Raw genomic sequence first — 13,773 nt, forward strand, 5'->3', positions numbered from 1 at the left:
ATATTGAACAATCATTGGAGAAGAAGATGAAAATCTTGAAGAGAAAATTGTGCCGAGAAAGGATATGAGAGAAGAATGTAGAATAGCCAAGATGAAAAATGATTTAAAAAAATAAAATAAACAAAAAGAGGTAAAGCCTTATTTTTAGAGAAGAGTATTGAGAAAGCTGAGAGGAAATTTGGAATTTTATTAGATATGAATTTTGAGTAATGTTGAAGAAACCTCAAGATTGTACCTCATATCACACATCATGACGTGAAAGTACGTAGGAACCATAGATGCTTTTAGACTCGAGCACAACCCCTGCTTTTTATCTACTCTCAAATCTTTCATCCATATCATACACTATCAAATCCAAATGACTCAGATTTTGGGTTTGATCCCAAAGGTTAATTTCCAAATAGGGTGAAGATCAAGTTCTCCTTACACAAGGATGTGAAATCTCACTTTTTTTTATGACACAAAGCATCTTGACATCCTTATTGGAATATGGACTAATTCGTAGAGTTGCACGCCCCAACCTTATGAAAGTTTTATATTGTACAGTAAGATAAATTAGACAACCACCCAATTTCAAACACACAATAACAAATCCCCTTCACTAAAATCTAACTATTATAATTGAGTTGGTGTTTGTGACTAACTTCTCTTGGTGCTTTGCTAAATAATTTTTAAAAATGTCCTCTCAGTTAGTTCAAGGACAAACATAGGAGGTGTGAAGAGCCACCACTTATCACCTTTAAAGGTCCAATCAGCGCTTCCCTAACTTTCCCATTGACATTGAAGATTCTAGGGTCATTGGGTAATAAGGATGATACCAAAAGCTTGGTTTGCCCCCAACAATTTAAAAATAAATAAAATAAAATAAAAACTCTCTTTCTAATGGCTTTGGAGGTCCTGCCTTGTCATCATCTACATATCAAGTGGTCCCTACTGTCCACAACTTTGATGGAAAGATAGGGTTTTATATTAGGGTCTGTCTAAATTCAACTTAAAAGTTAAATATTAGATGAGTTTTTTAATGAACCCAAAGAGATGGTTTAAGTAGGTATGTTGATACATCACTTTTCCTTGATTCAGTTTTATAATAAGGTTTGTCTAGATTCAACTTATGAAAGATAAGATTTTGAGTTTTTAAATAACCCCAAGAGTTGTCTAAGTTTGTTCTTACATCACCTACCTACCTTGTCCACCACAAGACCATGTTGTTTGTTTGCACCATTGTGTGACTCATGCACCAATGACACCTAAATTAATGTTGAGAATGAGAAATTATCTACTAACCTATATGTTTAGTGGAGGTTTGCACCTTTAGAAATTTTTAACGAATCGTGCTGGAGTGGCCTCAAGATTGTACCTCATATCACACATCCTGACAAGAAAGTGTGTATGGGCCATAAATGCTTTTTGACTTGTATCTCGATGAAAAACATCTATGCTTCCTATACACTTTCGCGTCGCGATGTGATATATGAAATACAATCTTGAGGTCACTTCAGCATTATACATTTTTAACTAGTAAGGTTTCATTCCCCCACCCTTGGTACAGGGGCAATCAATGGGCCAGGCAGGTCAGTAAACGTTCCGATACCAATCGGACCTCGACATTATAATCCAAAACCAGCCCATCTAATGGATGGTCCAGATCCAATAAAATTGTGTAAACTATCAAGCTGTTCAGCTTGACGGACCAAACTCCAAGTCTAACCCAACCCAGCCGAGACCGATGACCAAACATGCCTAGTAACACTACCCCAACCCTGTCCAAAATGGGCTGGGACAAATCCTAGCCCATTGACCTACAGTACAGAGAAAAAGATGAACCATTTATACAATCACCACTGGGTTTTGATGAAATGTAAGGTGTCTTGTGTGTTCTCAAACTAAAGAAATACCCTTCTCAACCTCGTTCTTCTCTGGTAGATTAAATGGAAAATGACCTAAATACCCTATTATTCAAAAATCCTTTATTTTTACCTCAAAGAGTAAAAGCTTTTATTCTCATCTTCGACCACAATATTATATCTCCAATCTTCAATCTTCAAAACTCAAGAACAAGATAGGATGTTTGGGCAAGTTAAAACAGATAATTTTTTGGCTTAAAAAAAAAATTCAAGTTTCGGGCATGATGTTAAAGAGATGGATTGAAGATGACACCTAATAGGTTAAACAAAAGAGTCGTGCTGGATAAACATTATAATTGACATCGACTCTCACATTGCTAACGTAGAGCTGCACACATAGCCATAGATGCATTTCACTCGTATCTCGGTGAAAAGGGTGAAAAGTATCGATGATTCCATACATAAATTCACATCAGCAATGTAAGAATTGATGTCAATTTTAACTGTACTTCAGCATTTTCCTAAAAATAAAATTACCCTAAAAACACATTAGTTAATTAGTTGAATATCTAAATTGCAAAAATATATTTTTTAAAACTTTAATGTTATAATGAGACACATTCTAATGCAAATTCAAAACCGCCCTAATTAATATTTTAATTACAAAAATACACTCAAAAAAATTTAATTTTACTCGAATTCTAAGTTTTGTAATACTAGAACATTTCCACTAGGGCTTAGAATAATATAGATTTTTATCCGAAATTCAAGTGATCCAAATCCAAATTTTGACAGATTTGATTTCATCAAGTATATCCGAATTAAAATATGATTTGGATATGGGTTGATGTTGCTTGACCCAAGTCAGATCCGGGTCGAATATGATTTCTTCCCTATATCTATCAAAATCCAAATGATATATTAGTTTGCAAATTGTATTATTATATTTTTTAAGTCATCTTTCATCAACAAACAACGATTAGGTGTAATGGTCAATGCTATCTTTAAAATGTAGAGATTTTAAATTTAAGTCACATTTAAGTAATTTTATTTGAAATAATCTTAAATGGTTTAACATTATCCGACGTGACAAATCCAAATATAATTTTATTAAAAATAAAATGATTCGGATATGATCTTACCTACTATGATCTAATTCGGACTTAGATCTAGATAAAAATTCGGATATGGATAAGGACACTCATATCCGGCCCAAGCAAGTCCCCTTTTAAGCCCTGGTTTGCTCATGCCACCTACCAATTATATATACTATAATAGAGGTAATAACCAATAATTGTTGGTGCAATCACATTTACGTTAGGTCAGGTGTCATTGTTGCATATGTGTGCACAACTAAAAATGGCAATGCATCAAATCATCTTCTTCTTTGCTTTTTGGTTTATATTATATTAGGAAAAAAAAAATTGATAAAACATTACAAACAAACATTTAAAAAAATAAAATAAAATAACAGTCACTGTGAAGCAAATAATATAATTCAGAAATGAGAAGGAATAGTCGAGAAGTGACCCGTTTATGGTGTGATGTGAAGACTTGGGGGATATTATATTACAATGAAGAAGTCTATCAGCAAGTTATACTTGCGTAATAGAAGTATAGAGGTAAAAATATACAATTAATCTTTGACTTGATGGGTCTTACTCTTTGTAGGAGCACATCTCATGCAGTGTTGCACATATGCATGAAGAATGATAGTATGATGGGGCCGCCCACGAGGGGCGCAACCTCACTTACCTAGTGCATGTGATGTGGCGGGCATTGCATGTGCCCCAGGATTAGTCCTTCGACAAGACCTTCGTCTATGGATGAGCAAAGCCCAGATACAGGTCCGATCCACTGTCTATAGGGATCGAAAAAAAAAAGACTGATGGGATGCGCATCTCTCCTTGTAGACTTCTTCATTGTAATAGAATATACCCGAGTCTTGACAAGTTACCCATCCTTGAATACAAATATATTATATATTTTTTATAAGGCGGCCGAACTAACTTATCAACCTACAATATTTTCCTCAAAATCTCCGAGGAGTATCCTATTACTGTCCAACCTTTCAACTTTTACAGGGGTGGATTTACAGTGGTGGCAATAGGGGCACTTGCCCCCAAAAAAAAATTTAAAAAACTAAAATGATTTATATGCTACTGTAACAGATAACAACGCTGAAAAGAAAATCCACTGTTATTGCCCCCACAATTTTTTATTTTCTTTTAAGCTCGTAATGGTTTTAGTTGTCCCCATATAGACAAAATCCTAGCTCTACCCCTACACTTTTAAAAAATATTTTGAAATAATTACCAACTGATTTTATTGGGCACATAAACAATTGACACAAAACACTAATTTGAAAACTATAATATATTTTAATGCAATGTTTCAGTCCTAATAATGGAGGCTCGCATCGGCGTAAAATCAACGCCACCTCCAAACCTAAATCTTGAGCTTTCATTTTATTCACTCCATATTTTTGTAATAAACCTTTGGTTATTATGGTAACTTCAACATTTTGTATTACCCAAGCATTGTATAACCTAAAATGTAAATCTGAAAGATAAGCAGGGTTAACTGGTGCCTGAGGTTGATTATCTTAAAACTTGCAAAAACTTCACCGACTTAGCAAGCTGAAACCTTCTTCATCCAAAAAGGTATTTCATTGAGCCAGAAAAATTAAAAAAACACCCTTGCTTAATTAATCTCAGCCAAAAGCTATTAAAGGTCACAAATAAATGAAAGAAAAGAAACATATAAATGGCACACAGACACATACACAGCAGCAGCAACGATTGGACAAGATTTGAATGCAGAGTCGTGGAGACAAAAGCAAAGAAAGGGTTAAGCAAGTAATTTAGGGGGGTATATACCTCTTCGTTTGGAAAATAATGTTATTTTTCAGAAATCAAAGTAGAATTGCTTGAGCAGATCTCCTTTTGATGAAGTTCCAATAACTTCTGTTCTGGGTTGCAGAGTCCTGTATCAAGAAAGCAATGTGTGCCCATTGTCAAGTGTCCATCTCAATGGGTAATTGGACTTTCTGACTGTAAAATCTAAAGTGAGAATGAGTCCTGGCGCATCTTATCTGCTAATCCAAAAAATTTGGGGTTACTCTACAATTTTGTTCATCCAAGCATTATAACTTGATTAATTTATTTTTCGATGGTTATAATTACTTTATGATTTATTTTTTTTCATTTTGTTATTTTTACAATTTATGACATCCTTAAGTAGTCATTCATGTGTAAACATTCAACAAGGGTTCTCTTCATTTTTATATTAAACGTGGTTATGGAATAATAAACTGAAGCATTTGGCATTTTTATCTAAGAAAGATGAAGCAAGTTGATTAAATAAAAAACAAAAACTAAACTCGAGATTTGAAAACACTAACCTGAACACTTTGGAATATCCCACACGGCAATGGATGATGGAGAACAGTTTGGTTCACATAAGGCTTTATTGTTCTCATGATTAACATTCATTGCAAGCATCCACGCACCGATCGTGACATCCTCATTACTGAACATCCGGAAACTGCAATTTGAGCAAGATAAAAATTCTATTATACAGATAGAAAAGATGGCGACATATCACCTATGACCCATGCATTTGAACTAAAATCATATTTGTCAAACTTAAAAGAAGCTGAGTCAGTTGACACATAAAGACTAAAAAAATAAGCCACGATTCACCCAATTAATACTTTGTAGTTGAACAAGAAAACATGAACTATACTAGTGGAAACACGGGATCAATGGCCAAAAAATTAAGGCTCACCGCTGACCAAGAGCCCTCTAGTCAGGCAAACCACAAAATGTCACATTGGTTCATATAATCATGTTAGTAAGAGAGAAATCTGGCTAAGAAAGATGCAAAGTTTACAGCCTACATCCTGAGGGCTACATCCAATCTAAGTCTCTGCATTTAATTTATGCAAGGTTGTATAGAAGTAAACCTGGACATTCGTACATAATAACAATTACCTGACTTGTACAACCATTGATATAGGACTGATAAAATCTGGACTAAAATACTTAAAATGCTTTAAAATATATGTAATAAGTAATAACCAAAGTAGAATTATAACATGATTTAACAGAAGATAACCAAACATCAAATTAATTGCACCAGGATGCTTAAAAGTTCTTTACAATGGAATTCATCCATAAGATATGTAAATTGTTTTTTTATAAATATGTACTTTTTATAAGAAATACATGGAATAAAATATAACTTTAAGATCATCATCAATCTATACATGCAACAATTATTTGATGGAGTGCCTGTGAGTGTATAAGCATTGGTATAGGACTGATAAAATCTGGACTAAATGCTTTAAAACATTTGTAAAACCACCGTGGAATTTTGACATGATTTAACAGAGGATAACCAAACATCAAATTAATTGCACCAGGATGCATTAGAGTTTTTTTTACAATGGAATTCGTCCACATAAATACGTAAATTGGTCTTGACAAATATGTGCGATAAAAATATCTTATTTTTTATAAGAAATTTATGAAATAAAATATAACTTTAAGAACATCATCATTCTATACATGCACCAATTTTTTAATGAAGTGCCTGTGAATGTATAGTGGTGAAAAAATGCAACTTGCCTGTTATTTCTTAAAGCGACCAAGCTTGTGACAGCCTCCGCAGAAAGAGCATATATAGGACCATAAGCATGGAGAAAGTACTCTGCCCCAAGCAAATTCGAAAGAGGCTCATACCTGCACCAATGCAAATGATTAGGTCAGTTCATTTATTAATATATAACAAATGATAGTCACTGGCTTTCTGAAAGAAGAAATCAGACGCAGTTATGTGAAAGTCAAACAAGTTGTACTCTCTTATTTCTTAGGGGAAAAAAGCATATATAGCTCTAACCATTTAAGCTTTGGGTCAGTAAAAACTGGACCCTTTTTCATGCACCCAAGATAAGTTTGAGGGTTGGAACGCTCCTTTGCTAAGAGTAGTGAAAGGCGGTCTGAAATAGAAGAAAAAAAATCTGGAGTTGAGTCATATGTGTAGGAAAGAATTCCAAAAAATGATGAGGCTATCAGTATACTGAGATAAGCATATCACAGTACTTCCTCAAACAAGTCACCTGGCCTTAAATAGATGTCATCGTCAGCTTTAACATAGAATTCAGAATCAAAAAGTCCATAGGCAGCTTTGAAGAAAGCTAACCTGTAAAAAAGAAAGACCAGATGATGTACTGCCGTACTAGCAAACTAAGCAAGCAGAACATATTTTATACAAACTATTACTGACAGTGACACTAACGTTTTGTATGGGAGTTTGCTGTACTGCTCCTCAATGTCTAAGAGCATGAAATCATCATATTCTGCTACCTCTTTTCTGAGCTCTGACATCTTTGATCTATCGCTGGTTCTCCCAATCACAAATCTGAAAGCCAAACCAGTTGATTCTTCCAAACTGCAGGCCATGTGCACATTTCAAAAGAGTGACAATTGTTCTGCACATAACACATTTCATGTCTGATAGATCCAAAAAACAGAAAATCATTCTTAGACGTATTCCAGACGTGATCTGTTATTTCAGAATTAGCAATGATCACAGATTTCAAAATAAAATTATTGAAGTCCAACAGTCCTCTCAGCTGCTTGTGTCACGTGCTGAAATTCAGTTTTTCTTTAATAAAAATCAACACACCACCATCCTACTACATCATTTTACTCTTACCCAAATTTGTTTGAATTTTATCCATGCTATTGAGAGAATGAGTTTCAAAGTAGTTCAATCTCACCTACCTTCCTTATATTTCAACAATGAACATATTCCTCTACCACCATCCTCTTATTATGTAAGAGAAATATCAACATGGGAGGAGTAAGAGACAATGTTACTTCATTTATATGCCTCCAACAATGCCCTAAAAACTCACTATCTCAAAGAGGACAACCAACCGAAATGCAAAGGCTTGGTTCCCTAAACATATAATGATCAACCATGGGAGGAAAGGATGTCATCTCAACTATGAGATAACCACTTTTCGAAGAACTCCACCCATTGGGTAAGTCTATTTTGCAGACGATTTCGAATGCGTTAAAATTTATTCCTCCATATTGTCGATGCAGTGAAAGGTCATGACAACTTATTCGTCAAGAAGAGTGATGAGGTTCGTAGACTTGGATTGTTTACTTCTCAAAAAGTAACTACTGTGTTCTAAATGTTGGCATATCTCCAACCGTGATCTAAATCAGTAACATAGAAACCTATTAGATGGAAATTGTGCTCTAAAAGGGGTTTCTATTTCACAACCCCTATTTTAAGTCTCCAAGTTTGAAGACCCATGATTAAGTCTCTAAACTATCTCCAACACTATTCCTTTTCGTATAATTCTTATTTTTCCCTTCCTCATATATTACACTTAAATTTGTTATCGGTTACGTCCTTTATACTTTTCAACCGTATGTTTATAACATTAATATAACTTCCAATCTACAAATCCAATTTTATAAAATAGGAATCATTGAAAAGATGTCATTGATACTTTTAAAATGAGACTAATATTAAATATTTTAACGTATATTTAAAAAAATGATATATTTTATTGTATATTCATACAATTTAAGAAATACGTGCAACCCATGCGCACACCGTTACTTTTTGCAAAGTAGACAGTCTTAATATACAAACACAAAGAAGTTGACATGACATTTCATTGCAGTGATAATACGAAAGAATAGACTTTGAAGCATTCGACATCACCTGCAAAATAGACAAAAAGTAGACATTTCAAAGTCGAACTTAACCTACTTCCTTCCCACGGTTGATCACTATATATCCAGGAACCAAGCCTTTATGTATAGGTCGTTCAATTCGAGATAGTAAGTTATGAGGGAATTGTTGGAGGCATTATACGAAGTAAAATCGTTTTGTCCTCCTAAAATTCAAACTATCATTACTCCTACATAATAAGCGGATGTTGAAATCTGAAAATTGTAGGTGGGATGAACTTGCTCTCAAACTCATTGTTTAAAAAGACAATAAGAAAATACAAATAAATTTGGGTAAGAGTAAGATGGTGAATGAAATGGTGTGTGTTGGCTTTTAGCAAAGAAAAGCGAGAGAAATAGACGGTAGGAATGCATTTGAGAGGCAAATTGGGTGAATGATTGAATTTTGAAGGGAAGTTGATGAATGATTGAGTTTTGGAAGGAAAATGAGTGAGTTTGGAGGAAACCCAGTGAATGTGTGTGAAAATTAAGTTTTGGAGGGAAAAAATCTCATTTGATATTTTTTTAAATAAATTATTGAAATAGCGTTTTTAGATATTAGAATAGAGATGGGTAGTTGGAGTTGAAACTAATATTTAAATGCTCTAAAAGCACTTTAACATTGAAAAATGATTTATACGTGCTCTAAAATAGAGTTATCGGTTGGAGATGCTCTTAGAGAACGGTTGGAGATGCTCTAATTCATGCCAGCTTTGGGACATTTTCTCACTCCCTCTTGTCTCTAGTTCCCAACCTGTTATATAGATCGTCATCATATGCTTGATGTTTAGCTTCACCTACCACTTCCTTTAACATTTTTTTATACCTATCTAAGTTATCTTTGTTTATAGTCATCGGTCAAGAACCTCTTTGGTTTCTTACTATCATGCAAACATGAATTAACACCATACTCTCCATCTGGAATCCGTTAATCTCCACTCCACCGAGAGAAATTATCTATCTTTTGGTAATTACATGAAGTGACAAACACAGATAACTCAAAATTCCAATTCATTTCTCTACCAATTTAACTTCAAATTCAGTTTCCTCATGGCTTAAGGATTGTTAAGTGCCTACTAGATCAGATCGCCAAAAAATAAGGAAAAATGAGGAAAAGATCAAAAAATGATCTCATTCGTGGGAGATTGGACCTCACAAGCCACCAATTCAGGACAGTGAATCTCCAATATCCCATAGGATTCTTAATAATATTTTCTCTGCATATTCATTTAAGTTTCAAAGTAATTTAAATACAAAATAAAATAAAACTACCCAACCACCCATTACACCATTCTCTACTCCTACACCAACTATTTCTCTGAACTACCCACTCCCCACTCCTAAAAACCTACCCACGTACACTCCTTAACAAGTAATGATTCCATGCTTCATATATTCAATCAACTATCTTACTCCCATATAAGAAACTCTCTTATACATCCCATACGCATAATTAAACTAATTCATTACACAACATACATATGATATTAAACAAAAACATGAAAGACTGGTAAACAAATTAGTTAGTCCACAAGGACTGAAATTTGTTTTCTCAACGCAAATACTTGAAATAAAAACAAATATTGACAAAAAGAATACTAACATTCTCAAATCCAAGAGAAGAAACACACACACAAAAATAATAATAATAATTGCAAGATAAGTTATCTAACCAAAGAATTACCGTTGAAGCCCTTGAGGATCAGAAGGCAACCAAGTCTTCCTCAAAGATTTACGCCTACCAGCTGATCCAAACCCAGTCTGGATTCCCACAAACCCCATAACCCTATACCTCTTCAGATCTCCATTAGAACCGATACTATTCGAATCGCTAACACTGTCCCCCTTCTCCCAAACTACAGAAACGGATCTAGCTTCAGTATTCTTACATTTATACCCAGAATTCGATTTCCATATGGAAATTGATCCAAAAACAAACCCAGAGATCCCAATGAGAAGACACGAGATCAAAATTGAGGATCTTCGAGTGTAAGAAGGCGAGGATTGGCGAGGATAGAAGAACTTGGGGGACGAAGGCATGTTTCTTATGGTTTCCTTCATAACCCTAGAAAACTAGGGTTTTGGAATGATGTAAGGTTTCTGGGGTTGAAATGGCGACTAAGGAAATCTGAGGTGTTTAAGCAGAGATAAATTTTGGGTAGAATTCATGGTGAGTTTGATTGAATTTTGAAAAAAAGAGAAGGTTTTCGGAGAATCTGGTCTTTGGAGTGAGTAATTAGGGTTTTTTAGATTGGTGTAATCTGGCACCAACTACGCCTCGAAATGGCGAGATATATACAGAGATGTATAATATTGCGCTTCTCTGGTTTGTCCGTATGGGTTGTTGCTAGCTATTGCCTTCGAATCTACGTTTCAAAAAGAGAGCTTCTATTAACACGCTAATTTTACTTATCACACACTGATCTGATTGTAAAAGGATTGATGCGTTATTAGTAAAATTCGGTGTGCAACCTCTTCAAAAATTAAAAGTAAGGCGAATTACCATTTCGTATGCTCAATATGATGAAATTCTGGATCCTTTCGTCCGTACACTGTTCTTATTAATTATGAAAGAGTCGTGCTGGAGTCATAATTTCAAAACTCATTCGAGACCGAGACGTATCGTCTGAGTCATCTCGATATCAGACATGGACAAGACGGACAGACAAGTCAATTTTTTTGACGAGATTTATAACCCCACGTTCATTTTTTTGATTTTTGAACGAGGCATCTCAAACGTATCAAAAAACTCATCCAGACTTCAACTATCTTCAAGAAGCATTTGTACGTCTTTTAGCCAAGTTAATTTGATTGGAGATTATGAATTTTTATTTATTTCTTACAAAAAAATCAAGTTCTGTGTTTGATTTCCAACATTATTCCATGGGCTTTTTGTACTTTCCAAATATAGTCCAATACAAAAGTTGTGTACTAAGTTTGAAAAACAAGGTGAATTTGATAAAATTCAGTACTCCCTGAACTTGTGTAGCTACTTGTTTTTTTTTTATCTTGTTTGAGCCTGCTAAAGAACTCTAAGCTTGACCTAGAACTTTACAAAGATACACGCCAAAACCATCCACATTAGTGAGTGAGATTTGTTGCATTCAAAGAATTTCTCATCACGAGGTTTTATGGTCTAACACATGGTTGGTTTTCAACCTCACGATTTGATGACTAAAAGAATAATCAGATTCTATGCAAAGAGTGTGAAGAAGGAAGTTAACTCAGACTTACCTTACCCTCTTGAGCAACACAATTATCACTAAGAATGCCGTGTTGATGAATGTATCATATACGGTTAATAGTTCATAAATAAGTCAGTCAAATTGATCTAAAGTAGAAGGCATCCTAATGAAAATGAAAGTTTTCACATTCTACTTTCTTCAATTCTTGAACCCTATTTACTTTGATATGGATGATAATGTAAAAAAATTTATTTAAATTTGTGGACCATGATCGTGAAATTTGTACTAATCAATAGCCTAATGAACAAGTACTTAGAGTGTCTAGTTTAAATTTTAAACTATTCCTAATAATAATTAGGAGAGTTTCTATTGACACACCAATTTTTACTAACACTACATCAACTGTGTCAATTATTTGGTCATTTATATAATAATTGGTGTCTCATTAGTAAAAGTTGGTGTGGCAATAATAGCTCTCATAATTAATCATGTACAAATCCTACATTTTTTTTTCTTTTTTAGTCTTGATAACATGACTTGCCAAGTGGTATACTCCATCAATAAGTTCGTGCCCCTTTCGGATGATATCCACAGTGCAAAAGGCTTCGGCGGTTGGTTTCTAAGATTTAACAATCACAATCCTGCTAGTCGTGCACTCGAAAGTAGCAGGTCTACAACGAACTCAATTGGTAAATAGAGGAAATCTACATAACTTTTAGCTTATGTTTCAACAATTGAGAAAATCTCCATACTTTACAAATAATACTCAAGAGGTCTTGAGTTCAAACCTAATCCCCAACAAAACGTACAAAACATAAGAATAGACTACATGATAAAACTATGAATTTTTCAACAATACCGAGTGCAAGTTTTGACGATTTGGACAAGTTCAAGATACCACTAGAAGGCTTGTCTAGGATTTATGCGAAGTTCTCGATTGACAATTCTTTTAATAAGTCATGTGTAAGATGGGAGATGATCATAGAAGAAATAGGGAAAGAATTAGTCTTCAAGATTGTGCGTGGTGGACGGGGAAATCAGATTTGAGCAAAAAGCTTTCACTCAAACAAATATGGGAGAAGAATGTAGGTTTTAATGGTTTGCCTCCATTTTTTTTTGTTGCTGGTGAGTTGTCATGTAAAATAAGAAAGGAGAAGATAAATGCAGCCAAGCATCGAATTGATGACATTATGCAACCCCCAAACGATGTATTGAGTGATGAAAGAGGAAAATGCTTTTTGGAGCGCTTGAAAGTTTGAAAACAAATGCAGAAGAAAGTAAAAGGAGTTAACGTTGATTGGGAAGATTTTATAATAGAAATCCTCCTCCTTCATCAGGTGGAAGAGAAGGAAATAGAGCAGGACCATTATAATAGGTTGCTCGACTTGCACGTCTTTAACTATGTGAATATTTCTGAGATGTTTGGGCATGAAAGAAGACATGAGTAGCATCCATATCACTGGCATTAGAAGCCATGTCTTGAAGAGATTTTTTGACAGATGCATAATAAAACTCATGGTAATCATACGAGCAATGTTTGTATGTTCTACCGATCCCCTAAAAAAAGGGATACCAATGTTTTGTTGGTTCTTTTATTTCATTAACACTAATGATAAAAAATTTGATATGTATTGAGTAACTTGAGTTCAAGATGAGTGGCCCATTTTTTCAACTTAAGGGATTTGTCTTTCATTAATGCTCGTGTATTTCCTTTATATTTCTTTTTCTGAGTTTCCACAGCCTTGTTCTATTGATGCTTCATACACATAGTTAGTTGGTAAGTTGTTGTGATTCCTCAAGGACTAGTGTATCTTAAAGACTATTCACATTAGAACCAACCACCGACTTTGACCTTAAAAAATTAATACTCACAGCTTAACTTCTTCACTTGCATTCACAAATAAGACTTCACTTGATTTGCTGGCTTTGTTGGTGGGTGAACTTAAGAGTGGCCTTAGTTGAAACACTTTTCAGTGCTTTGTACTG

At 34.4% G+C, this 13,773-nt stretch overlaps 1 protein-coding gene across 2 annotated transcripts; it reads right to left on the bottom strand.

Moving 5' to 3' along the window:
• Positions 1-114: 114 nt before the first annotated feature.
• Positions 115-10,961, bottom strand: LOC147411176 (putative beta-1,3-galactosyltransferase 14). 2 transcript variants are annotated; one of them, XM_086445553.1, is made up of 8 exons: positions 10,287-10,961; positions 7,146-7,298; positions 6,967-7,049; positions 6,747-6,846; positions 6,476-6,589; positions 5,248-5,390; positions 4,724-4,830; positions 115-2,743 (listed from the first exon to the last, which is right to left on the bottom strand). In XM_086445553.1, the coding sequence occupies exons 1-7, from the start codon at positions 10,661-10,663 to the stop codon at positions 4,745-4,747; spliced, it is 1,056 nt and encodes a 351-aa protein (XP_086301679.1). In that variant the 5' UTR covers positions 10,664-10,961; the 3' UTR covers positions 115-2,743; positions 4,724-4,744. The 2 variants fall into 2 exon arrangements, with proteins under 2 accessions (XP_086301679.1, XP_086301669.1); XM_086445543.1 differs by lacking the exon at positions 115-2,743 and having other exon boundaries at positions 4,530-4,830; positions 10,287-10,959.
• Between the last annotated feature and the right edge of the window lie 2,812 nt (positions 10,962-13,773).

Source organism: Akebia trifoliata, chromosome 1 (assembly GCF_017979445.1).
Source record: "Akebia trifoliata isolate Shusen 1 chromosome 1, ASM1797944v1, whole genome shotgun sequence".
Taxonomy (NCBI): Eukaryota; Viridiplantae; Streptophyta; class Magnoliopsida; order Ranunculales; family Lardizabalaceae; genus Akebia; species Akebia trifoliata.

Excerpts from the sequence above, each read along its gene's own strand:
- LOC147411176 (XM_086445553.1), bottom strand. The coding sequence starts at position 10,663 with ATGAAGGAAACCATAAGAAACATGCCTTCGTCCCCCAAGTTCTTCTAT. Across the intron at positions 5,391-6,475 it reads GTCGCTTTAAGAAATAACAG|TTTCCGGATGTTCAGTAATG; the intron begins GCAAGTTGCATT and ends CTCAAATTGCAG. Across the intron at positions 4,831-5,247 it reads GGATATTCCAAAGTGTTCAG|GACTCTGCAACCCAGAACAG; the intron begins GTTAGTGTTTTC and ends TTCTTGATACAG.